We start from the raw sequence: 25511 nt of genomic DNA on the forward strand, positions 1-25511 counted from the left end.
CTGAATTGAATGGCTCCTGAAGTATATGAGAATCAACTTCATCTGATTACAATATCTAACTAATCTAAGCTCTAATTTGATTTTGCCAAAGTCCACTTCAAAGACCTTTCTGTTTCTTCATAACTGCCCTGAATGGATAATTGTGGATCCATCTCTTTTTAAAGAAAGAACAACAAAAAAATTCACTAAAGGTTTGAACTCTCACTTTTAAACAATCTTTTTTCCAACTCTTTGGGAAATTAATTTCTTGCCTGGTTTTCTATTTTTATCAAACATAATATTTTCTTGATGCCTTTCCTAATTTTTGAAAGTACAGCTGATTTTACATTTTGCCCTTCTGAATTTCCCCCTGGATTTTACCTAACATTTATAAATTTTTAAGACTTGGGCTGTTATTACCACAGTGACTAATTCAGCTTTCACTTTTTCAATGTTGATTACTTGAGTTCCACAACTGTGACAGCATAGCAAACTAGTTTTGAAGTTCATGTTACTTCCTAATTTCCTTTCAGCACAAATTCATAAAAATTGCCTCTACACTATATAATTACTCAAGGGCAAGTTGTCTTTCTCCCTAGAAATATTTAGTGGACTAATCTGTTTCATTCTCCCATTTTTTGGCTATTTTTATTGACTGGTGAGAATAAAACTTAGAATTATCTGACTTATACTTATTTTCTATATTCTCCGCCAAAACCGGATTAATGAATGCTTGGTCAGTTTGGATGGGATTTATTTCAGTAAAGGGAAGTTATACTAAATTCTCTATAATATGTGAAAGCAAAATGGTCATCTGACTCAGGTAAAATGTGTTCTTTAGGGCAAGGTAAGTTATGGCTACGCCTTTCTGTTAGCTACAGAGGGGGCCTGAAGGGTTATATACTCTGTACTTCCCAACATGAGCAAAGCCTGAATTCAGATTAATCCACTAAATATTTCTAAGGAGCTTAATCTACTTGTCCTTCTAGTTGGTGTGATCCCATTAACATATGACAATGCCTGTGCTCTCAGCTCCTTTCCTCTCCAGAGGGTTTCTTTTTACAGATCTGTCACCTAAAATACACATCTGTCACCTAAATATATCACCTACAATCAAGTATTGATCCTTTGGATATATTTAGCAACACATTCTTGCTCGATTTTCAACCACATTCTACTTTAAAAGAGTCCAGTCATGTGCACTGATTTGCCCATTTAAATCACTGCCCTGATTATATACAATATGTAAATCAATGCTCTGATTGTACACCAAGCAGTGCTCTATACATTACTACAAAGCAAGTTTACACAGTTAACATACTGACTAAGTAGGATTAATGCCAAAAGCACTACAGAAGTCTATAGAAAATTGCAGCTAAAGGCCACAGAAACTGATGGACTGTCCCACGCCTGAGGACAGTCCTGCACCCCTCAACACCACCACGGGGAAGAAAGCATCCTAAGGATATGGTCAGTGCCTCTGCAAACAATTCCTGCAGGGCAAAGGGAATATCTGTTACAGTCCTGACACTATTACACAAAAGGGACAAACTGGTGATCCAAGAGGAAAAGATACCAGGCTCTATAGAGATGCTTCAAACATTTTCTTAGACAGCTGTGTTTTGGAAAAAAGAAAATCTGAGAAGGAAAACCAAATGGTATTTGCCATTTATCATAGTTTTGTAACTAGGTAACAAAATGCACTATTTGCCCTGAGACGTTTTTCTGCTTTTACCAGGAACAAAATAACCATTTTAAATTAGAAAGCTGAAAGCTTCTCTGTACCAAAGGAAGGGAAGTCAGTCTGAAGGTCAAATATAATGCAGCAAATATAGACCATTAGTATTTGCTGTAAGTAAGCACAGAGTTCTTACATTCTATCCTGCTCTATATGGACATTTTTGGAGTAGAAATTGAAGAAGGCTCTGTTTTTTCAAATGCCTCTTGTATTTTTGGCTACAGGTGTGAGTGAGAAGGTGGGTAGGAGTTGTGTGGGAGGAACCAAGTACAAAGAAATGTTTAAACTGTTCATAAAGAATTGCAAATGTTCCACCAAAAAACAACAGGAGGACGGTGCACAGACACAAGACAAAATCTGATTAAGATAAGACCCTTCTGCAAGGAAGAACCTTGTATAAAACAGTAGAGACAATAGTGAAGTGAGATGCTCAAATACTGATGCTGCAAACTAGGTTTATACAGTGCCACATACCAGTGACAGAAAACCCCAGAGTATCTGCACCATGCCCCTTCCCAACCCATAGTTGTTTAATTCTCAGAAAGTAGCATGGGGAAAAAACAAGTGTCTTTCCCCATATAGGAGTACATCCTGATACTACACCAGATCAACAGGAAAATCACACAGAATGCTTTGGTTAACTTCATTCACCTGATTCAGGTTAGATGAGAGGGGAAATGGAAGTATTATGAGTAGTAGTACTATGTATGTCTTTGCAATGCAGCCGGTTCTTTTTCTACTCCTTCCTGCTGCTGCTGAGCAATGACCCATCAGAAAAGTTGTTTTATTCCCTTAAAGTAACCTGTGGATGCATAGCCTGGAAGCAGTCATCTTGCCCCAGAGCAAGCAGTCTACTTTTCCCCTTGATTCTACTTTCAGGCTCCAAGTCACGCTGCATCCAGCCATTGTGAACATAAAGCATTTCCACAGGAGAACGAAATAAAACTTATACTGCCTTTATGGTTCACAATTTTATGTTACTTTTATTTGTGACTAAGGAAGCATGATAGCTGAAAAAGTAAATATATATCAAAGGGGCAAACTGACATGAAATGTGAGATGCAGTTTAAGACACCTAAATATAGACATGAATCCATGTGGTGCTTAAGCTTAAAAGTCAATACAAGTACTATAGCTTAGGGAGAAATTCAGCCTGCTCTGTACAGCTCACAGCCGGCCACCTGAATGTCCTCTCACTTCCCTCGACATTAATGGCAACCAGACACCCAGTAAATATGAAGATGTCTATTTGTAAGTATCTTAATCTGAGGTTTAACCTTGAACAAAGACAAAATTCAGTAACTTCCAAAGTTAAGATTCAAATGCAAATACTTGCTGTTAATTCCTTATGCCTATTAATTCACAGTAATTCTCTCATTTGTACACAACTTGATGTAGCCTTACAGAAAATGATGAAACTGTTTGAAACAAAACGTCATCATAGGAATTCAAGGAGCAATATGCACTAACTATTTCTGTGAAACCGTAAATTTGAATTTTGCTGCTGAACTTGCACGTGTAAACTAATTGCCTCTGTTTTAGGCCCTGTACCTATTGAAAGAACTGCCCACTGGGCACTGAAAATGCTTTGAAGCATTCAGGCTAGAACACCTAAAAGAAAGACTTATGTTTTATCAAGGTTTTAATTTAAGACTGTAATCCAAAAAAACCACAACAATGTGGCAAATTTTTTTTGAAAACGACTGTATTGCTTCTCCTGCCTCCCCAGGACTTTCCACTAAAAATGGCAATGTATTCACTATGTACATACTTCCAAAAATTATAGGACTCTCTGTCAGGGTATATGCACAATGGGTGGCCATTTTATGCATGTGGCTCATGGAAAAAAATTGTTCTAATGCAGGTGGTTTTGACTAACCAGCAGTGGTTTCCCATTGCTGTTTTAATAGGAAAAATATCCATTAGCTTTGGGAGTGGAACTTAAACCTGCAAGAATAGCATCAAGGAACATTACATTTTATTTTTATTGAAGACTGCATTCTCATAACAGATGGAGAACTTGGGGTTAGATCTGAGTTAAAGCAGCCTCTAAACCTGGCCCAGACTCCTAAAATGATTTTAAACAAATCATTTAACACACTGGCACCTCATTTCTGCTGCTCTACAATGGAAATGATTTTTCCATGGATATTCTGAACTGTTTCCTTTGGCCTATAAGTATCTGACATGAAAATTAATCTGAGTGTGGACATGTACTAAATCAAGCATTAATGTCAATTAGAATTCAAAAAGCTCCTTGATAATAGTTACGATATACTTAGTTTGAGGAAAATACTACAGAGGAAGATATTGTCTGGTACAGTGATGAATTTACATTGGTGATGTGTGTGTGTTACTTCATTTTAAAGACATTCAGAAATGAGAAAAAAAATTTAGTTGGGTGGTGACTCTAAGGAGTATAATGAATTATACTCCTTAATTTTATTTTAGGAAACACTATAAAGGAGGAACCCCAGTCTTCTCATGAGCATAACACAAAATTCATTTTTGGGCTATTTGAAATATTTTACTGTCCAACACAGGAGATTTTCCATGATTCTTCAATTGACCTTCAAGGTTCAGATAGGATTCATTTGTTTTCTGTGCACAGAGAGCATTGAGAATATGAGTCTTTTTTCTGAGGTATTTTGCAAGCATTTCCAATTAACTGAAAAGAGGAAAAACCTGTTATCCCCTTTTTTCCTTAAGCTTCAGCCAAAGGCAGATCGCTGCCATTACTGATCCTGGGCCGCCACCTGGTGGCATTTGGGAAAAATAAATTCAAATTTCACTCGTCTATGGGGCCAAGGCTGCAGCACTGTCCTTCCCAGCGCTCCCGGAGGGCTGTAGGGTCGGATCCCTCCCTCCCTCTCACATCCCAACAGTCAGGCAGAAGGAGTGGCAGAGATTATGGGATTTGTCCAAGCCTTGCAGGCTGACTCTGGGACGATGTACACACCTCCAGTGTGTCTCTCCAAGGCAATACCTGTAAAGGCAAAGCCTTGCTGGGTCTCACTAGTGGATTTGCCATCTGTTTTAGGTGTTTTTGTAGGTACATTCCCAAAGGTGAGAATACACAGCTCTCAACCAGTCAACGTTGCCATATTCACAGCATAGGCATGAATTTGGAGAGAGCCCATGATCCTCACTGTCCTGGGAGCCTGAGGCTTAGGAAAATGAAGCAGCCTGCCTATGGTCACACAGAAGGACACCAGCTAAATTGATTAAATTGAATGAATTGAATCACAGAACCATATGGGTTGAAAATAGTCACCTTTAAAGGTCACCAAGTCCCACGCCCCTGCAATGGGCAGGGACAACAATGAAAGGAGTAGCATTCTGAAAGATAATAAATATTAGAGGGATTGGCCAAAAATCAGGTCACATCACATTGTAAAGGTGGCAAAATATCACAATAGAAGAACTCTTGTGGCTTCACTGTAATTTTGCAATACCAATCTCATAAGAAATTAAATTCAGATCTCTAAATCACTTACTATGATTCCTGTCTGTAAGAAATTTAACCAAGCTTCATCTGATTAGAAATAGCAGTTTTGAGGGGACTATTTGTTCCTGCTAATCAGATTTGTCATGTTTTGAGAAACAAATGGGAAAAGTATTTCTGTAGGGAAATAGTTGTTTCTGAGGGATGAGACAAGAAAGAACAAACATAGAGAAACAGACATTTTTTCTGCAGTTCTTATAAAACTAAGGTGTCTGGGACCCTTCACTAGAAAATGGTACAAGATTAATGAGCCCTGTGCATGAAACTGTTTTTTTCTGAATATGGCAAAATGGATCCATAATAGCTATTTGTGATTAAATAAATAACAAGGGCCTGACTGGGTGATTGCCTGGGGATATGGACACAGTCTAATTTAGTAATAATTTCCATCCCTCTCTGCTCAATGAACAAATAAACAACTCTTGCATGACAAGTAAATGCTGATGCAACACTAGTAACGTTAATTAGAACCTTATGGAAAATGCCACTACAAAACAGAAAAAATAGAGTTAAAAATTTTACCGTGGCTGCAACATACAGTTGTCAATATATCCTGCTTAAAAATAAAAGAAAATGGACTTTTAAATTTGTATTTGAACTTCTGGATTTTTGAATACAATGTACTGTGAAAGGCTTTGATCTCATTAGTCTCTGTTAGTCAGACCTATTTTGCTGCATCTACCCCAAAAAAAGTAAATTGCATAATTGTCCTGAAGAAACTTCTGTTTCTATTCTTTGGGTTTCTTGTCTGTGCTCTTCCTGACACAGGCCTTTTACTTCCTTATATCTTCATAAGGATAACTTTATAAGAATCTACTTGGATTTCCTTGCAATTCCCTAGAAACATTCTACTTGGACAGCTCTTTAAGGTACTGTTGGGATGAAAGGGTTAAAAGCAGTGCAGACGAGGATGTGAGATTCCAAGAGACCTTGCAGGTGGGAATGCTGAGGCTGAGGCCTGGAGAATATCAGTGTGGGAATATACCCCTTAGATTATGCTCACTGCTGTCTGTCCTCTATCTGTTTTGAAAAACAGAATTTCTGTTTAGAGATAACGTAGGTGTCTGAGGGACTTGGAGGCACTCTCAGGGACATGCCTGAGCTTCCTGCTTTGGGAGAGAGAAGATCAGAGCTCAGAGATCACAAAAGGCACAGAGGTCACAGCATGGTGGTAAGCTGCATGGGCCCTCAATAAGTGGGTGCAAGAACAGCCCTGCCAGCCCTCAGGGTGGGCTGAGCTTGATGGTTCCTGCGCTCCCACTCCTGTGTCTGCCCAGGTGCTGCTTTGGGATCCTCTGGTTAGTGAGGTAATGAGATAAATTTATTCATTGCATTTCAGATGTAGTCTTGTGGTGTTCTGCCTGCCTGCCTGTGGGGACTCCCAACAGGACCCAAACACCCTTTACTTGCTCTTGCTCATTTTTTCTTACACTTTTGAGGAACAAGTCTAGATAAAATACACTGTTGTGATCCTCACGCTGTCAGGTTACTGCCTCCCTTTGGTGATAACTTATCCAGATTTTCTATATATAACAAAACACCTCCAGCCACCTCTTAACAACTTTTTACAAAACTTTGAAAGGCGTAAGGCAAATTCACTCTTTGTAGAATAGGCCAAGAAAATCCAACGCAATGTAGGAAAACCATATCCAGCTTTCTTATGAATTTAAACATTGACCAGGAAAGTGTTGAATGAACACATTACAAACCATCCAGGCTGAAGCCATCTTCCATCCTAAACTCTAACTAAATAACAGCCAGGGATGCAGGATTCACAGGGAAAGAAGGCACAACAGTGGGAAGCAGCGTGATATCGCAGCCTAGTGAATCCACCATTTATCTGGGATAAATAATTCCTGCATTTCAGCTCTTTGCCTTAAGGCTGTTGTTGTGTTTCACATGAAACAGTCACATCTGCATCAATTTGGAACAGTTTCGTATTTTTTTTTCTCCTGTAAGGAATGTGAATAATGTCAATGGATATTTAACTACATTTTCACGGCTTTCATTGTTATTCAAATTTCTTTATATTCAGATTATTTCAGTCAGATGTTCAATTACTTGACAGAGCCTAAAACACAAATGTTCTGGTTTTAAAATGTGTGATATCAATATATTCATGAATGAAAAATTAAAAATATGTTTTTGAGTCTAAGTATGCAAAATATAACCTCAGGCTAAAAAGCATTTAATCCAATAAAACTTGGAAAGAATTTCAGAGGGATCATCAAATTCATCAGAGGCAGAGAGATCATGAACATAACCTAATTCCTCTCCTTGTTGAAGTGAGCTATTTGCTAAGCACTTGAGTGCACACTAGATGGCAGCCTGAGCATAGATTATTTCATCCTACTGCTTTTTCTCCTCCAAGAAAAGGTGAAATTGAGAAATATCCTTGGACTCAGGTGTGTGTTTTGGGAAAATTGGAACTGGATGATGGGCCAAAACATGGGATGCTTAGGTCTGCAATGTTCTTAGTTCCTTCCTGAGGTGTCACTGTAGTGTAGGTAGCATTAAGTAGAGAAAAGCCTCATTCCCAGCTAAATGCAAGTAACAGCAGTAACAAATGCTCTAAAACCCAAATGCAAAATAACCAAAATATTCAGGAATAAACTGTTTGCAGCTCAAATTTTACAACATGGAAACGAGAAAAATTTCTTTGTGTGCCCCTTGCAGCACAGCCAAAGAACAAGATGCAGGAGCTGGTGAGGCCAGCCCAAGAGAACACTTACAGACAAGATCTGATCTCCTCGCTGCAGCTCTCCGCTGAGATCCGCTGGCCCACCTGCGAGGATGAAAGACACGAAAATGCCTTCCCCGTCTTCACCTCCCACAATGTTGAAACCAAGTCCTGTGGAGCCCTTGTGCAGGATGATTTTTCGAGGCTCTCTGTACAGAAACAAAATCATAATGTTTAGGCACTCTTACTGCATATGCATTTTTCATAGCATCGTAAGCATACTATATTTTGCCTAAGACACAATGTCCTGCTATCGTCTAAAGAAACCACATAACAGATGACCAAGCTGTTAACAGGTGAACAGTAAGGTAGGAATCAACCAGCATTAATTTTTTTCCCTCATGGTTGAATTGAAACATCTCTATTAATTTCACCCCATTGGAGTCATCTTCACTATTTTAAGTGACAAATTTATTAAAAGGAAAAACACTGATGTATATAATAATCTAATTTATAGCAATGTTACATATCCAGATATCCAATCTTTATATAGAACTTTTTTATTTTAAATTCTAGTCTTGCTTTTGCAACAAATGAACAAAGAAAAAACTTACAACTCCAAGAAAAGCAATGGCAGCTGTGATCCTGACAGATTTGGAGCAAATAACATTTACATGATCAAGCTAATTCAGCAGAATCTCATTAAAAACTTTGGTTTGACACTATCGGGATCTTGCATTTTTAAGTCACATTGCAGCTTTATCACTGAACCAGCCCAAGGGGTACCTGCTTTTTCCATGCTTTTTAAAAACTATTAATTATGATAGAAATCAATAAATAATAAAAGGTATATCTCACACAGCTCTTTTCATCTGTAAATTGAAAATATGACCCAAAGGATGTAAACATAACATGCAATTTACTGATGGGAATACTTATTTCCAGAAATAGATAACTTTACTAAGCAACCAAGGTAGCATCCTTGAGAGAGGGTCCCAAATATTTTTGTTCCCAGTCTCTACATACGAGGCCTCAGAGCTGGTTCTCCCTCGGATACACAAGCACACACAACCACATATACATACACACACTCCATGTTTATTGGTACTTACCCCATTTCAAATCCCACTAAAATTTAATTTTCAGAAAAAGTCTAAATGCTGTTCAATTATGATGTATAAATTTTAAGTCTAGCCCTGCAAGTCTTCCAAACATACATATAGGTATCTGTGACTCCTCCCAGAGAAATAAGATGCTCTACTCATTCTTTAAGTTTACAAAAAAAAAGCTGCCAGCAACAAAATCACACATTCTACAGAATGCTTCTTGTTGAAAAGATTCAATATTTCCTCCATATTATAGCACCATTCTGCATCACACAAATGGATCTTTCATTTCCGTTTTGATTTTAAAGAACAGAGAAAAAAGGAAGAGAAGTGATTAAATTGAGCAATGCCTTATTTGATACAAGTTTAATCTTATGGACACATGGAGACTTTATCTTGACATGATACTTCTGAAATCACAGGCAGCTGTTAATCTTTGCCCAGTGCTAAAATTCAAGTGGTATCCCCAGCTTGATTATGATGTTAAAGTAACATCTCAGTTTTCTGAAATAGAAGTTTCATATATTTGAAAGAGAAGACTAAAGCAACGTATTAGTCCTACTCCATATGGTCCTTCATCCCTTGACATTCATAATGTTGTAAAGTCAGAAAACAGTTAAAAATACAGCTGTGAGCAAAAGATATATTGTATTGAATTTGTGTATTTTTGAAGTATTTTTAAGAATCAGAAGATAAAGGTAGAGGGGTTTTTTTGCATCACTGCGGTTGATTTGCCTTGTAGCACCTCCTTTAACACCTTGCTAAATATGTGCAGAGTAGACATAATGCAATCGAGAATCTAAGAAGTCTAAACAGGTTTTTAATTAGAAGTGTGGCCTGGGGGTTGGAGCAGAACTAGGACAGTGAACTGAAAGCATGATTTCTCTTCTCCGCTTAGCCCATGCACTGCTGAGCGTTCTTGGCAATTCGTTTGTTCTCCCAGCTTCAGTTTCCTCATCCACAAAATGATACAGTGACACTTGTCATCTTCAAGCCCTACTCATCAGAAATACTTTGCAAGAGTTGAGCAGCTGCCATTTATTATTTACCAGAATATTGAGGAAAAAGAGGCAGCAAAGTCAAACCAATATATTTGCATGCTCTGCTGGTGAGAAATCAGAAGAGATCTTGTTCAAAATAAAAACGAGTACTTTCACATATGACAGGCAGCTTGGATCAAATTAGTTGAAAGGCAGGGCCATGGACAAAACTAGGTCAATACAACTGGGTATCTACTGAATAGTAAGCTGTGCAGCTCAACAAAATGTTGGCCCAGTTATTAATCCCTGTCTCTGATCAAGTCAGCAGATTTATGCCTAAAGTGCTGCCAGTGCTGTTTTATAATGTTGGCCTTTTGACAGCAAAATTCACATTCTGCTCTTGGATGATTATGTTCAGAGGAAGTTCAGACAATAAGGGTAAAATGTCAGAAGCTGTGATTAGAATGCAGTGGGTTTCTGCCCCTGCTCTTTCACCTAATCAGATCATTTTGATCATGACTCAGATTTGGCTGAATAGAGGCTGACCATCCTTAGCATGTCTTTGTTTTTCTTTCATATCTGAGTACCCTGCAGAATCTGAAATGTGGACTCAAGAACACCTAAGTGCTGTTGTCATTATAAAAATAACCTTTAGCCCTTACTATACTACAAAAGCTATAGGAAGTAGAATGTACATGCCAATTCACCTTAACATAATAAATATGTTTTAAAAATGTGCATTTGCATAGTATACTTAGAATGACAATGAAGAAAAGGCCTAATGATGGTAAAAATGTTCATATAAAATTTATGAAGTAGGACAAGTATTTATTAAGGAAACCAACTACAATACTAGCCATTGCCCAAGTGATCTTTTAAAAGTGATGCAACAGTCAGTTACCTGCCAATGCTTTATCAAGACTCACTGAAATGTCTAAGCTGAAGATGAGGATGTTACATATTTAATCACCTGGTATAAAAGTTACAGTCAACCCTTGATGATATTTAAGGGGGTCTAAGAACAGCTGTTTCAATTTTTCTTGAATATGTGGGAAACAACAATAGGAAAAATTCCTTTGCCTCTGTGAAAAATCATTATTAATGTAGTTCCAGTACACATGAGAGAACTCAAGACAAAAAGCAGATAAATGCTGTAAAGGAGGTGATGGAATCAAACACTTAAAGATGACATGATGATGGGAGAGTTGGGAACTGAAAGAAAAGTAACTCAAACGTGAATGATGCTTGCTTGTAGTTAATGCACTCAGAATATCTAGCTGCCTGCAGAAAACAGCAACTAAGGCAGAACTTATTTTAAGATGGGGGTGGTTGGGCACTGAACAGGCTTCCCAGGGAAGTGGTCACAGCACCAGCCTGACAGAGCTCAAGGAGCATTTGGACAACGATCTCAGGCACATGGTGTGACTCTTGGGGATGTCCTCTGCAGGGCCAGGAGCTGGATTCACTGATCCTTCTGGGTCCCTTCCAGCTCAGCTTGTTCTGTGAAGATGTTTCATTTGGATACAATAGATGGCACTCTATAGCCACCCTGGAAAAGGGAGCAGTCTGACATACAGTGTTTCTGAAATTCATGTTTCAGCCTCCAGCTTTAACTATTTATCCCATTTACAATTTCTTCTGTGATAAATACAGCTGAAGGTAACTTTGTAGGTGCTAACGAAGCATACTAGCACTTTAATTTGGTGTGTGCATGTTTTATACCCTCCTGCAGCTCTGTACCACATACAAACAGAGCAGAGCAGCGGGGGAAATCAAGCAGAAATTAGAAAGGAGTGTGAGATGAAAACATTCCTGGACTGACAGAAGGCAGCAGAAGGGAGGGAAAAAAAAGAGAAGGGAAAAAAGGAAAGAAAAAAGGAAGGAAGAGAGAAATCAGAATAAAGGGAAGCAGTGCCTCTGTAAAGGAGATCAGGGAAGGAAATAAAAAGGTAGGGAAAGAAAGGAAGATTTACATTAATAGATCCAGGAGTAAAGAAGCAAATAAAGTGCTGCAATCCACACAAATTTACAGGCTGAGAAATCAATGGCACAATCAATTTGGATGGACTTGGTTACTTGCTTTGGGGAATGCATCAGATCAGATTCTGTAAATCACATTATAAACTGCAGGCCTGATGTAAGAGCAAAGGATTACTAAATTAATATTTGAAAACAATAAGTAATAACAAAATGTCAACACCTAAGAAAATGTCTTCTGTCATAAAAATGCAGTGACCAAAACCAAATCATAGTGCAGCATTTCTCTACTTAGCAGGTTTGTTTGGTTTATGCATGTTTAATTTGATCACTATTTGGTTTGATCAGTTTACTTTTAACAAACAGAAAATGACAAGAGAAAAAATGTGACTATTACTATCATTCTTCTATAGAGTGGAATCCATAGTAATTATAGATCTAATTTAAGAGATTAAAACTGGACTGATAAATGATGGGGAAGTGCTTTCTAAAAACAAGCAATTCTTATAATAATTAAATGAAAGAAAATCCATGATTAAATTGATTTTTTTGTGCTGCTGGCAACATTAAAGAAAAGAGTCAGTTTTAGTATTCATCTCAATTGACACGGCTCTGTCTTTCTGTTTCTTTTGTACCATCTATAAAATTGGAGTGCTGACACGTTTTGTGCTTTTTGAAATACCTACAGAAATTTTAAGCAACACTGGGTGCTTTCAAACATCAGACCCTACGGATTTCTTCAGTTTTATACAATCGATGAGGTGTCTCAAATCTGCAGAGGCTTTAGAAATATGGCTTTGATCTTGATTTGGCTGCAGTTTTTTTGTTGTTATGGCTTCTAAAATCTTTTTTCTTTTTGTTGTTATTGTTGGTTTTTTGCCTTTCCTCCTTCCCCCAAACTGCCATTTTCTTCACAAAGATGTTGAAAGCATACATAAAGTCTTTGTTGCTTTGGTGTTATAGTAACAGATCATAGAAAGCCTAGAAGAATATTTATCTTATTGTTTGCTTTAGGGTAGCATCAATATACAAGTCAGGGCCCACAACCTTTATACTCTTACATAGTGCAAGAAAACCCATCCCAGCTATTTGAATGAGCAAACAGCAGGAGGTGAAGTTGAAGTTGTATTATTTGGGTGAAGTCACATCAGTATATCAAGGAGAAGAGCACACAGGGGATAGGACAACAGGAAATGGCTTTAAACTGAAACAGGGTGGATTCAGATTAAATACTAACAGGACTATATCTACTGTGAGGCTGGGGAGGCACTGGCACAGGTTGCCCAGAGAAGCTGTGGATACCCAGCCCCTGCAAGTGTTCAAGGCCAGGCTGAATGGGCATTTGAGCAACCTGGCCTAGTGGAAGATGGGGTGGGGTTTGAACCTGATGATCTTTAAAGTCCCTTCCAACCCAAGCCATTCTGTGATTCTCTGAAAGAACCCACACCAAATCTAAGGCAGCAAGGCCCCTGCTCCTAAGCAGTATAAATATGTTTGGCTTCTAACAATCCACAGTGTGAGCACTGAGTTACACTAGATTCATTTGGCAAATCAAGCCATTTCATTTTCACAAAAATAATTCCAGTTTTCCTCTCACGCTTCAAAAAATTCTGATAAATACCTGTGTATTTATTTTTGGCAACCAAAGGACACTCATACTGGAAGAACCTAAAAAAAAGGTGATTCAAACAGATTGCTCATTCTTCACAGCATTGAACACAAGAAGATTGGAGGGACAGAGTATGTGCCAATGTGTGATGGTTTAAAATCTGATTACTCAAACAAGAGATGATATGAAATTCTAAGTGGTTGAAGGCCTGAAATATTCACATGCACCTATGTAAAAGGCTTTGAGTTTTGGTGGAACCAAGCTTTCTTTGTATAGATTTTCTTTCCTACTTCTACAATTCTTGTTTCACACAAATGAAAAATCTGTGAATTTGATGTGAAACATCTCCACCCTTTGCTTTTCGTCCCTGGCCCTCCCTCTCATGTGCCTTTATTGCAGTGACCAAAGCACCAGGACCTGGCAGTGGTAGGGGGCTACAGACCTTCCTTTCTCAGTTCTCAGTCCTTCATCACCTCGTGGCACCTGCACACACCAGAGTTACACCTGGCCCTGTGAGGTCTCATCCCTGAGAGTGGCTTTAATCAGTGTCATCCTACTTTCAATTATTGTTGAAAATAACAAAAAATAAGGAAGCCTTCCCCTTATCTGCTGCTTTCATATTGACCATCACAGTCCAGAGGGGTAACTTTGCCTGCATAAACTGAAACAATGCTTTGGCCTTCTAACTGATTAGTGACTTACTTCATTTCACCAAATATTGGTATACTAACAACTAAGCACTCAGCCTTTAGTAAGATGTACATTCATCAGATTACATAGTAAAATATCATTTTGCCTGTGATATTTAGGGTAACTAAAGTTACCTTATCTGCTTGAAAAAAGTATTTTGTTGATTTATTTGACTATGGATTCCTTGAATTTCTCGTTCATTGATCATGTAAAAGCAATGGTTTGTTCTAACTTTAATAATGACTACAGTTTTAATGCATTTATTATGCAAACATCATGCCTAAATTGCCACTAATTTTCCCTTAATACAAGGGAACCTACTGGGGGCCAGGCTTCAACCTGACTGATGCATGTGTGATTGCACTGGGTTATATTTTGCAAGAGATTTTGTTCTGTAGGAAGACCTCTGGACTCTAGCAATCTTTCATTTTATCTTTTGTAGAGAAATTAAAGCCTGCACACCAGGACAAGTTTTCTGCTTGCAGATAGCAAGATGGAATTGGCATACAGGAATAATCTTTTTGATTTTAAAAACTGGACTGCATTTTTACCATGACACCTTGACATTTACTTCAAATGCACAGTAGTCTGCCTCCTGGGTTTGAGAAATCTCATTGATTTTTAGAGAGATAATGTAGGACAGCCAATATAGCTATCCTTCAGCTCTATAAGGGATATGATTATTCCTGTCTGATAGTTCATTTATCCTTTGTCTCACATAATCACTTATCTCTCTTCCCTGTTCCAGGAGGTATATTATTTACATGCTAATAAACAAAATAAATACTGAAAACTGAATCTCTGCACCATCTTATATACCCAGCACAGACAACTCCATACTAGAAAGGTTTGCTTTGCATCTTGCTTTTAAAAACTATTGGTTCCATACTGAAACCACTGTTGTAAAAGCTATTACTTACAGCATTCAATAGCTCTATTCACCATGAATGCTCCAGCTTTACAGTTTGTAAACAAAGCTAGATGAGATGGAATTGGTGAGAGGCAACAGAATTGCATTACCAAGAGACAGGAAGTATTCAAATGCTCAGAGAACACCTAAAAATAGCAGTGCCTCTAAGCCATGTCTGGAAATATCAATACACAGTCTGCTAGGAGCAAGCATCTCAAATTACTTTATAGAAGACACTTCTGAAACTAAAACCATTCTGTAATATCTGTCCTGTTCAGAATAAAAATTCTTATCCTTAGTCATGGTTCAAATGCTGTTTATTTATGTAGAAATATTTTTAAATGTATTTCAGATGCTCAGACACATTGCAAAGTCAAAAAGACTTGATCAAATAAGTTGAAATCCCAGTTTCTAAGAGTTGGCTGGTAGCATACAAAATTCATTTTAGTGTGGATGCCAAAAGCAGAGAGAATAGCTGTCAAACATCACTAACATTAAAGCTTTGTGTGCTAGTATGGCAGGATTTCAAAAAACACAAGGGCTGTTTTCAACCAATATTTTGGATAGTCACAGCTAAGATTGTTCATTAAAATCACTTCAAAAAACTCAAAATAACAATATTTTCAAATTAAAACATTACAGTTTTCTTGGTTTTTAAACCATGAAAATAAAACATTAGGGAAGTTGCTAATGAAGACCTCCAAGACCTCTGAAGTTCATGCCTTTATATACAGAATAAATCTGTACACCTCATGTACAGTTATTGCACTGTGAAGAATATATGGCTTGAATATATTGGGAAAAAAATCTTTAAAGATGTCTTTATGTTTCCCACCTGGTCATTCATATTGTTGCTGGACATGAAGTCCACAAAAGCCCTCTCTACTAAAAAATTAAATGGTTTTATGTGTTCATCTATCACCTCGTTGAAAAAAGCTATTCAAATTCTTTAAAAATCTATTCTGGCCAGCTCTATTATAATATATTTCAACAGGGTGAAAAGGACTAAATGCCAGCAAATGCAATTCTCTCTGTATTTCTTTAACCCTCCTAGATTTAATTTTTCATTCATAGGATCCAATAATTATGTCACTTCAGTGACTCCACAGTCAGTCAGAGAGAGCCAGCATGCAGGGTACAAATGTCAGCGTGTGACAGGGATGCCTTGCAGGTAAAGCAGCTGTTTAAAAAGTGCATCCCAAAACCAATTTAGTGATTCTCCTAAATACAGGATCCTTCTGATAGGAACACAGTTCCTAAAAGAGAAAAATAACTTTGTTTTGACCTCAAATTCTATTAGCTGTAAACATAGCAGCATGGACTCCACAAAAACATTAGAATAAATCGAGCTGTAACATAATGAAATATTTAGGGCTGAGCTGATTACTCATCTCTGCTCAGCAGTGGAATAGGCTAACAGTCCCACTTTCCTATGTGAAATGAAATATGATGCAGTGTAAGTTGATTGGTAATAATTACAAGCTGATCTTCTACCTCCTGAGCAACAGGAGACCTGTGGCATCAACTGCAGATCTTCTGTTCTGTAATGAGTAACACACAATATATGCAAGTTGTCTGTGTGGCCAGTACAGATTCTGCAATTTATCTAAAAATTCATTTAGAAGGACTGATTTCCATATTTAAGTAAGAGTTTAAAGCTACAGGATGATTCCTGAATTGGTCCAGAACACCAAGCCAGAGACATCATAAGAGAATTTCCTTCCTTATGTCTCAACTGAGCAAATTAATTTTTTCTCCCCCTCCTTTTTACCACCCAAATTTTCTTGAAGCTCAGTTTTATTTCAAACATCAATTTATTCATGAGATGATTTGAAGAAGAGTCAGGGGAATTTATTATGACTCTCTCTTTGGATTAGAGAGATGAAGAAAAGAAATTTTAAAGGAGGGTGTTTAAGCACTGAGACTGCTAGTCCAGGACCTGAGCAATCTCCAGGTTTTTGATAGTCACAGGTTCACTGGACAAGACCCTGAGCAACCTGATCTACCTTAAAATTGGTCCTGTTTTAAGCATTATGGCTGGATGACAATTAAGGCTTTACTTATAGAACTATCTTCCAGATGATAGCCCTTGAGCCACATGCACTTTTCCTGCATAATTCCATTATTCAATCTAATTTTCAATGACTAATTACCATAGCTGTTTCACATATTTTAAATCATCATATTTTAAAATCATAGATCTAGGTAAGAAATTAAAAATTTGGACTTTTGAGAAAACTACTTCAGACTTCATTAAGGACAGGATTATTTTACACAGTGACCAATTTATTTTCTGACTGTGCCACAGCAAATTGTAACAGAAACTAAAAGACAACAAGATGACATCTTTCCTCTGTGGAAGCTTTATAGTCTCACTTTTATCACAAGAAAGAAAAGCTTTGAAATATGAACAGAGAGCAGCCAATGATAGGTTATTACACATGCCTGCAGAGTTCTATTACACATGCCCACATTTCTGTGGGAGGGAATAAAAAAGAATTGACATTTTTTTAGACTATGCCAGTCAGTGCAAACAAAATCTGTGTTCTTGTGTTAAATATGAGCCTTTCTAATACTGTAAAGATGCAAGAATATTATCTGTAGTTGTGCACTATTTGCATTTTACACTATTGTCTTAGTTAAAATTGAGGCAGCTATGCACCCAGAGCTGTGTTCTTCAGTTAACACACTCATGTACACAGATATTCACCAGCACAGGGCTAATATTTTCTATCAGTACTTCGTCATCCTTAGTTTTGAACACTGATTTGTCAAAGAGAAGTCATGCATACATTAAGAAAACAGAGTAAGACTTCACTGGGCTTTTCCATGATATGTGGGAAGATTTTACAGCTAACACAAGTAAATATTAATACTAGTCAAGTGAGATGAATTGAAGAAATGTATCCAATATATCTCCATGACAGATACTCTCATCCCCATGAAAACCAAACCTTCCAGTGTAAGTACCAAGAAAGGATCAGCACTAATTTGAAAGCTCATTGCTTCATCTCACAGACTTAAACACCACATCTAATGAGGAGCCCTGTGTGTGTGGGTAGCTCAGGGGTACCTGACACCTCTAGAGCAGCTTCAACAGAGAATCATCTTACCCTTCCACAGAAATGGTCCGCTGTAAGCTCACTGTGGGGGGACGCGTTGCAGTGCTGTGCTGGGAATGACTGGACGGCCAAGGAAGAATAAAGAAAAGCATTTGTTAAAGAAATAGAAGTTGCTCTTGCTCTTATTGTCTCTAGCAGTTTAGCTAATGCCAAAATAAATGCAACAATCAGATTATTTTACATGTGTCTAAACCATTTTGACCTCAGTGGTGCTCATCTGTTCAAAAAGGGCTTAACTGTACAATTTCTCTTGTTTAAATTCAGCTTTCATTTCTCATTAACAGCAGAAAATGAAGATAACTCCCCCTTATCTTTCCCACTCATTTTTTAAATACATATAGATTCACACACAGAGTTTAGTAATTTAAAATAACTTAAATGCTAATTATTCCAGTAAATATACTAAACATTCAATGCAAATTTAATTTTAGAGCAAAAGGTAAAACAGCAAATGATACTGTAATCAATTTAATTCTCAGTGTTTCTCAGTAAAAGAGGACATGCATTCCTTAGAGTTGCACCTTGATGTAACTTGAGCACTAGCTCTATCAGATTTTAAGCAGCTTGAGTCTTTCCACATGGATTTTTATTAATCTAGGACACAACATTTGGGAAAAAAAACATGGTATTTTTTTCTGTAGCAAACCACAGACTTTCTGAAAAAAAACTTTTTGATTGATTCTGATTTTTGAGGTCTAACGGCTTCCCATATGTTATACTGACATGACTAAGAAACCTGACTAACAATTATTCTGTCAAAAATACACAGTATGTGCTAATTTCAGTATTATACTATGGTAGAATAGTATTGTAAATACAAATGGATAAAACAGAGCATCAGTCATAGGCAGTTTTTTGATAATACATTGTACTCCTTACCCAAGACATCCTGTTTAAATAAGATATTAAAAGTAGAAGCATCTGGGTGTATTTTCTGATTAGTTTAAATGACTACAGCACATAGTGAGGCCCAGTATTAATAATGCAAAGTGCACAATAAAAAGAAACCTTTATGTCAGTTTTATATCACTAATTCTAATAACTGAAGACTTTGTCTTGCTTTGAAGCTTTGCATATATCTCAAGCTGCTTGTTCAGAAGCAACATATCTTCTTTTCAATAAAAGCACTTCATTTGACATTAGTGAGCATCACATCTCTTCTACATGAATTTCATCCTGTAACATAGTCAATGCTGTCTGATAGAAAAGATCCTTTTTGTTTTTTTGTTTTTTTGTTTTTTTTACAGCCCATGGAGTTGTGCTGCCTGTCACTGGACAAACAAGTCCTGCTGCTTCCTGGTATCTTCCCTTGTGACAAGTATTCATCCCTATTGAGAACGTTTCAGAAGGTTTGTGGAAAAGTATATTCCCCTTGTAAGAAGAGCTGCAGAGCTTCTTATCTGTTTTATAGCAAACTTAGGAATTATAAGTTTGTGGGATCATGGTACGAACAAAACAGCTGAGTGGGACAAACATTGCAGAATATTATATGAATATTGGTTAAAATTTCACATTTGGTTTGCATGTACAAGGAACTTTACACGCCACTCCTGCCAAGTGAGGGGCTCATCTATCTCAATAGATATTCCAATATTCCAACCATTAGAAACCTTTTCCATTCCTAGAGATTTATGACACAGTATTCAAATGAGCCCTCACCTTCTTTCATGAAAATAGTTCAGAACTGATGATAAGAAAACTAATTTTATTTTAAATAATTATAAAAATCAAGTTTGATGCTAGATAGAAACTTGTGCCTTCTAAGGTATCATTGTGAATATAATGACACCTTAAAGTCTAAAATGCGATTTAATCATTGCTTGACACAAGTTGCTATTGGAGACAGAATAATAGTCTGATTTGATTCCTGACTTATTGAAAAGAAAGTCTCCTGGTGAATTCTATCAGACTGATGGAACCAGCAGAAAGAAGCTGATTTTATCACATGCTTAATACACTTGTGCACTTGCCATGTATTTTGCAGCACAGAAGAAATAAAGCTTTCTGCTACCAACACTTTCTGTGATGAATGCCTAAACATATCCCTATTGAGATTTGTAAGCAGCAGTTTTAAACTGACAGATCAAAATGTTCAGAGTTTGACAATTAGGTTTATAAAACTGCTACCATTTCTCTAACATTATACCTCCTCCTAATTAATTTTAATACCTCCTCCTACTTTTAATACCTCCTCCTACTAATTTTAATAATATAAAGTAACAATATTTAAATATACAGTCCAGTACTATAGCCACACAAGATGGATTTTCCCTGAAGAATTTTACATCCTGTAAAAGACCAATTTTAACTTAAATCCATTTTATTTTAGTTCATTGAGACAAGGGGGATATACTGTTCTTGTAAGACAATTCATAAGAGCGAAGGAACAAAGAATGAGATTGTAAATTAATAATAAGGTGCAAAACTGGGAGCAAAGAATCCAACCTCTCTTTTTAATGGGTTTAAATTGCTTTTTGTTTTAAACTCATTTCTGAGGCAAGGTGAACTATTTCATGGCTTCATTAAGTAATAAAAATAGAGCAGCCTGGTGTTCACCTATTTTTAAAAATGTTTATTATGCAAATAATCATATCAGTAAATATTACATAAACAAAAAGGTGAGTAGCCAGTCTGCTCAGCTTTAATTCTGTTCTGGGCCAAGAAAGCTCTGAAGGCACTTTTGCTGTGTGGGTGATGCTGAAACTGGAGGCAGCATCATAAACCCTTCTTTCCCCTCAGGGGTCAGATGAACCACCGCCTTCCCTTCCCAAATGACAATTTCACTGATACACAATACACCAGTGAAACACCTATCTGAGATAAAACAATCACGTCAGGGCAATATTTATTGTGTTTTAAACTTCTCTAATGCAAAAATATGGACAAACCATCATTAAGGGATCAGGCTGCATGACGCTCAAATCAATTAATCCTAAAGCCTGCCTACTGCATTGACAGTAGAAGAAATAAGGTTGTTACAATCCAAAATCTCTCCTCTTCTCTTTTTTTTTAGATAAAACCTAGACACATTGTCTTTACAAAGAGAGCACTTGAAAAAATCATTAGCTTTCCTCTCTCAACCTTCAACCTCTATCAACAAAGAACAGCTGTCCTCTACTTGCTACAGCCCTGATTTAGGAACTCTTTTGTTTTCATGTATCTTTATTTTGACAAGTCAAAACTGACAGCATTGAAGTTATTTGCTTCCTAAATCAATTGAACTGCAACTTCTCATAAAGATGCAGCAAAGCAGCCATGGCACAGGCTGGGTAGAGACTAGTCTGAATAATGGCTCTGGAGCAGCCATTCTTCAGCTCCCAATTCTGAAACTGCCACACAGAAGAAAAATACACAAACTCCATTTGTCTATCAATATGTTCTCTGCCAGAAAAAAAGAAATCCAAAACAAACAACAAAACCAAACCCAAAACTAGAGCCCTGAGTTATTCTTTGTCATTCACAATACTAAAACAAAAAAAGAGTGATAAATGCAATATTAAAAAATTCCACTGGAGACCAGTGAAGGGAATGCTCTGTTTGTTTTTATGATGTATTCTCAGCATGTAGTTTCTTATGTCAAGGATTGAAGGTAGCACTGCAGTAGTTTAGAAAGCTTCTAAGCTTTTGATTTGATGGATGTAAGAGTTTAGGAAGGCAACATGCTTTAATTCCATTAATGTGGAGTTTTAATTCAGCTCAGTGAAGTGAAACCAGCTTTTCCTGATGCTGCCAACAGCTAAACTCCTAACTTAAATGAGTTTTTGCACTCCCGTGGGATTAATTAGAAAACCAGAGATTGCTTTTTTTTGGCATTAATTTAATCTCCGCTCCAAACGGTTTGATGATATCCAGTACTGACAGTTACTGACCCATATTAGAAGTGTCAAACTAACCAGTCTCCCATCAGAGGCAAATAGGAAACTTCAGGGAATAGGACATTCAACCCTGCTACGTCCAGATCACCCTCAGGTAACAAAGCCAGACATGAGATGTAGAGCTGTTTTCATGCACAGGCACATGCAGTGAGGATTTTAGCAACATAACTCAATTTTTAAAATGGCATCTGTACATCTATTGTACAAATAGCATTGCTAGGCCAAATAGCTACTCATTGGAAAACAGAAAAGGAACAAAATGAAGGATTAGGCTGTCACTCTGCCTACAAATATGTAGAATAAGCCCACACCACATCCCCGTTCAGGTTCTCTGAGGTTACTTCACTTGCACAACTAAAGCAAAAAAGGTTGCTAACTCATTCCTTCCTCCCTGCCTCCCTTCCCTAAACAGTGCTCACAAATAAGTGGTTAGCCACATTCTGTGACTTGAGTATGTGAGTTACTGCAGCCCTAAACTAGCATCATTTAGCAATAAGGAAGAATGCAAGGTGGAGCTGTGACTCAGAGGAATGCTTCAGCTCCTGGAACAGAGCTAATTATCCACCTTTGTAAGTGGTTGTAAGTCAGGTACCTGATCTTCAAAGTGGTGAAGCAGCCACTGACTTCAAATCTACTTCCTTATGGCTGAGGTAATTGCAGGAGATAATGATTACCTTTAAAATATAAAAATCTTACTTTTTTTGAGAGGATTTGTTATTTCAGCTTAAGATACAAGATTATATAAGAGTATTTAAAACAGCAGAACTGGTTTAGAATGATGTGGGGGGAACTGAAAGTAATTAGAAATGCTGTTTAAAGGAGTAGAGTGGAGAGGACATATTTTCAAAGAGTCCCACATGTAGAGTAAACACAGACTTAAAGTATTGTGAAGAACTCAGCATTGAGTAAATTAGGGATAGTGAATGAAAACTGTCAGAGAAAACCTAATCCAATTTTAAGTGATTGTGTTCCTTGTTCATATCTTCATATTTTGGACAAACTTTTGGGTTTTTAGAAATGGGGTGCCTAATTCTCCACAGAATTCCAAGATTTTATTACTGTTAAAAAAGTAAGCTTAAGTCTTCCTATCAGCCTCAGTTATACTACTCCTGTTGTTATTTTTCCTGTCATTATTATTAATGATACTGTAATGATTATGAGAAATTATAAAGCTCCTCCTGGGAGCTGAAGTCCTCCCTGATGAAGTTAGTTTGAAAATTATACCAGCTGAGGACTGAGCTTTACACGGTAAAATACTTAGAAGTGAAAAAACATAGGAGAAAAAAGGGATAACGGCAGAAGAACAAAAATCCAACACTCTGAGTTACTTAAGCAGTATTGGATGGAAATGATCCATGAACATAACACCTGATTTTGTCTCTAATTACAGCTGTGGAAGAGGAGATAGTGCTATTTTAATGAATTTAAACAGGGAACATTTGTTCAGAACTTGCAGGAAACTTGCTGAGGCAGTCCGTCCGCATGGCCTCCCAGTTACCTACAGCTCCTGGTACCTGGTACCACACCCAACACAGTTTGCAGCTCCTCATGGAGTCAGTTCCTCAGCTGTCCCCCTCCTTCCTACTCTTTGGCATGATGCTTATGCACTCCCAGATCACTAATGATTTCTGCCATTCACTCAAGTGTTGTAGCTCATTTCCTGTTACTGTCACTCCTGGCGCTCCCCAGCACTAGGGCTTTTAAAGCTGCAGACACAAATTGTAATGAACTCACACAACCCCCACTCACTGTCACCCCATACTGCTCAGGGAAAGCAGGTACAGAAAGCAGGAGTGAAGCTGAGTCCAGAAGGAAGAGAAAGGTTGGGGGAAGGTGTTTTAAGGTTTGGTTTTGTTTCTCACTACCCTACTCTGATTTAATTGAATTACTTTCACTGCGTTGAGCCTGCTTTGCCAGTGATGGTGATTGATCTCTCCCTAGAAAGCAAGAATTCACACATACATATATTCTTTCACAGGGAGCATGTAGCACAGTTCCCATCAGTAGCTGCTCTGTGGCAGCTGCAACACCCAGCACTCACCATAAACCCCACTTCTGATGGATTTCTAGAGCTGTGTATTGCTTTATAATGAAACACATTACTGCACTCAAACCTTATTAGATCTCCAGGCAAGTAAGAACTAAAGTGTGTGCACCAAACTTCCTCTGCAGTTTAAGCAAATGTCAAAGGGCATTAGGAAGGACTTGAAAAATGGGTCCACATTTAAGGAACTTTGGCAAAACTTTGATGGAAATCAAGCTCAGCATTTTTAGGAAAATTCATATAGATATAATAGGAAGAATCATATAAGATTTGCAATCCAAAAATACCAAATGGCACATCAGACATGTAGTACAGAGTACCATTGTGGGGGGAAGGCAGAAGAGGAAGAAAGAAATCATAGGGTAAGTTTTCCAGTAAGAAAACCACTTCTATTGTCTAAAGGAAAAGCTCCATTCTATAGTCTGTGAAAACATAATAAATTTCGAAATATTGTAAACTAATAAATTATTCCCAAAAGTGCTAACAGGCAGCTAGCCCTGAGTCTCAGAAAGTGTTAAGACCAGAATTTTTAGATTACTTGTTTAATTACTGTCAACAAAACTGAAGGAAATCCATTTTTGTCAAAATGAAATTTTGTGGGAGATATTTACTCAATAAGAGTATAAGAAAACAAATGGGTAAGCAGATACTTGAAAAATCTGGAAAACCTCACATTTTCATGTACTTTTCTACCACAGTCCACAGAAGTTCATCTAAAGTTAGGAATTCCACTTAAAAGACCATTGAGATCTCCCTCCAAGAATCAGAGACTCTCAATTCCAATCCAGGATCCAAAAAAGGGAGTATAGTGCTCTGTCAGAGCAATTTTGTCCTTAACAAAAATGAACCTTTTTTACACTTAAGATGACACTTGAAAAACACAGGACTTTTGTACTACATCACTTGTTTTTTAAAGGGTAGGGAAATCACAGATAAATAAGCATAATGATAGATTTAAAATAACATCTACCCACTAAACTAATTTGCAAAGTTTCTATCCCTCTCAATCCAATGAAAAACAAGCACATAAAATTCTTCTTATGCTGGAGTCATTGCACTAAATTTTACTAATTTAAGATAAATTATATGGAAATTAAAGTGATTTAAAACAGCAATTAAATACTGTCATGAGGGGACATACCATGCCATTATTAAACATTTCTATATGTTATGAGATTCTGTATCATTATATAATAAAAAAATGGTACAGAAACTTAAGTTTAATATTGTATAAGACCAAGCTAATGTTATCTGTGCTTAATAACCTTCATGTGTGCATTGCAGTGAATTACAGCG

General features: G+C 37.3%; 1 protein-coding gene across 30 annotated transcripts in view; it reads right to left on the bottom strand.

The window, feature by feature from the left end:
* The window catches only part of DLG2 (discs large MAGUK scaffold protein 2), a 990031-nt gene that overhangs the window by 210150 nt on the left and 754370 nt on the right, over positions 1 to 25511 (bottom strand). For 28 of the 30 annotated variants that reach the window (XM_064719541.1, XM_064719525.1, XM_064719532.1 and 25 more), the window contains 2 exons: positions 18288 to 18356; positions 7955 to 8111 (listed from right to left, as the gene is read on the bottom strand). In XM_064719541.1, the coding sequence (XP_064575611.1) occupies positions 7955 to 8111; positions 18288 to 18356 (226 nt within the window). The remainder of the gene's footprint in view (positions 1 to 7954; positions 8112 to 18287; positions 18357 to 25511) is intronic. The other 2 variants (XM_064719576.1, XM_064719567.1) reach the window with 1 other exon arrangement.

This window comes from Zonotrichia leucophrys, chromosome 1, assembly GCF_028769735.1.
Source record: "Zonotrichia leucophrys gambelii isolate GWCS_2022_RI chromosome 1, RI_Zleu_2.0, whole genome shotgun sequence".
Classification (NCBI taxonomy): Eukaryota; Metazoa; Chordata; class Aves; order Passeriformes; family Passerellidae; genus Zonotrichia; species Zonotrichia leucophrys.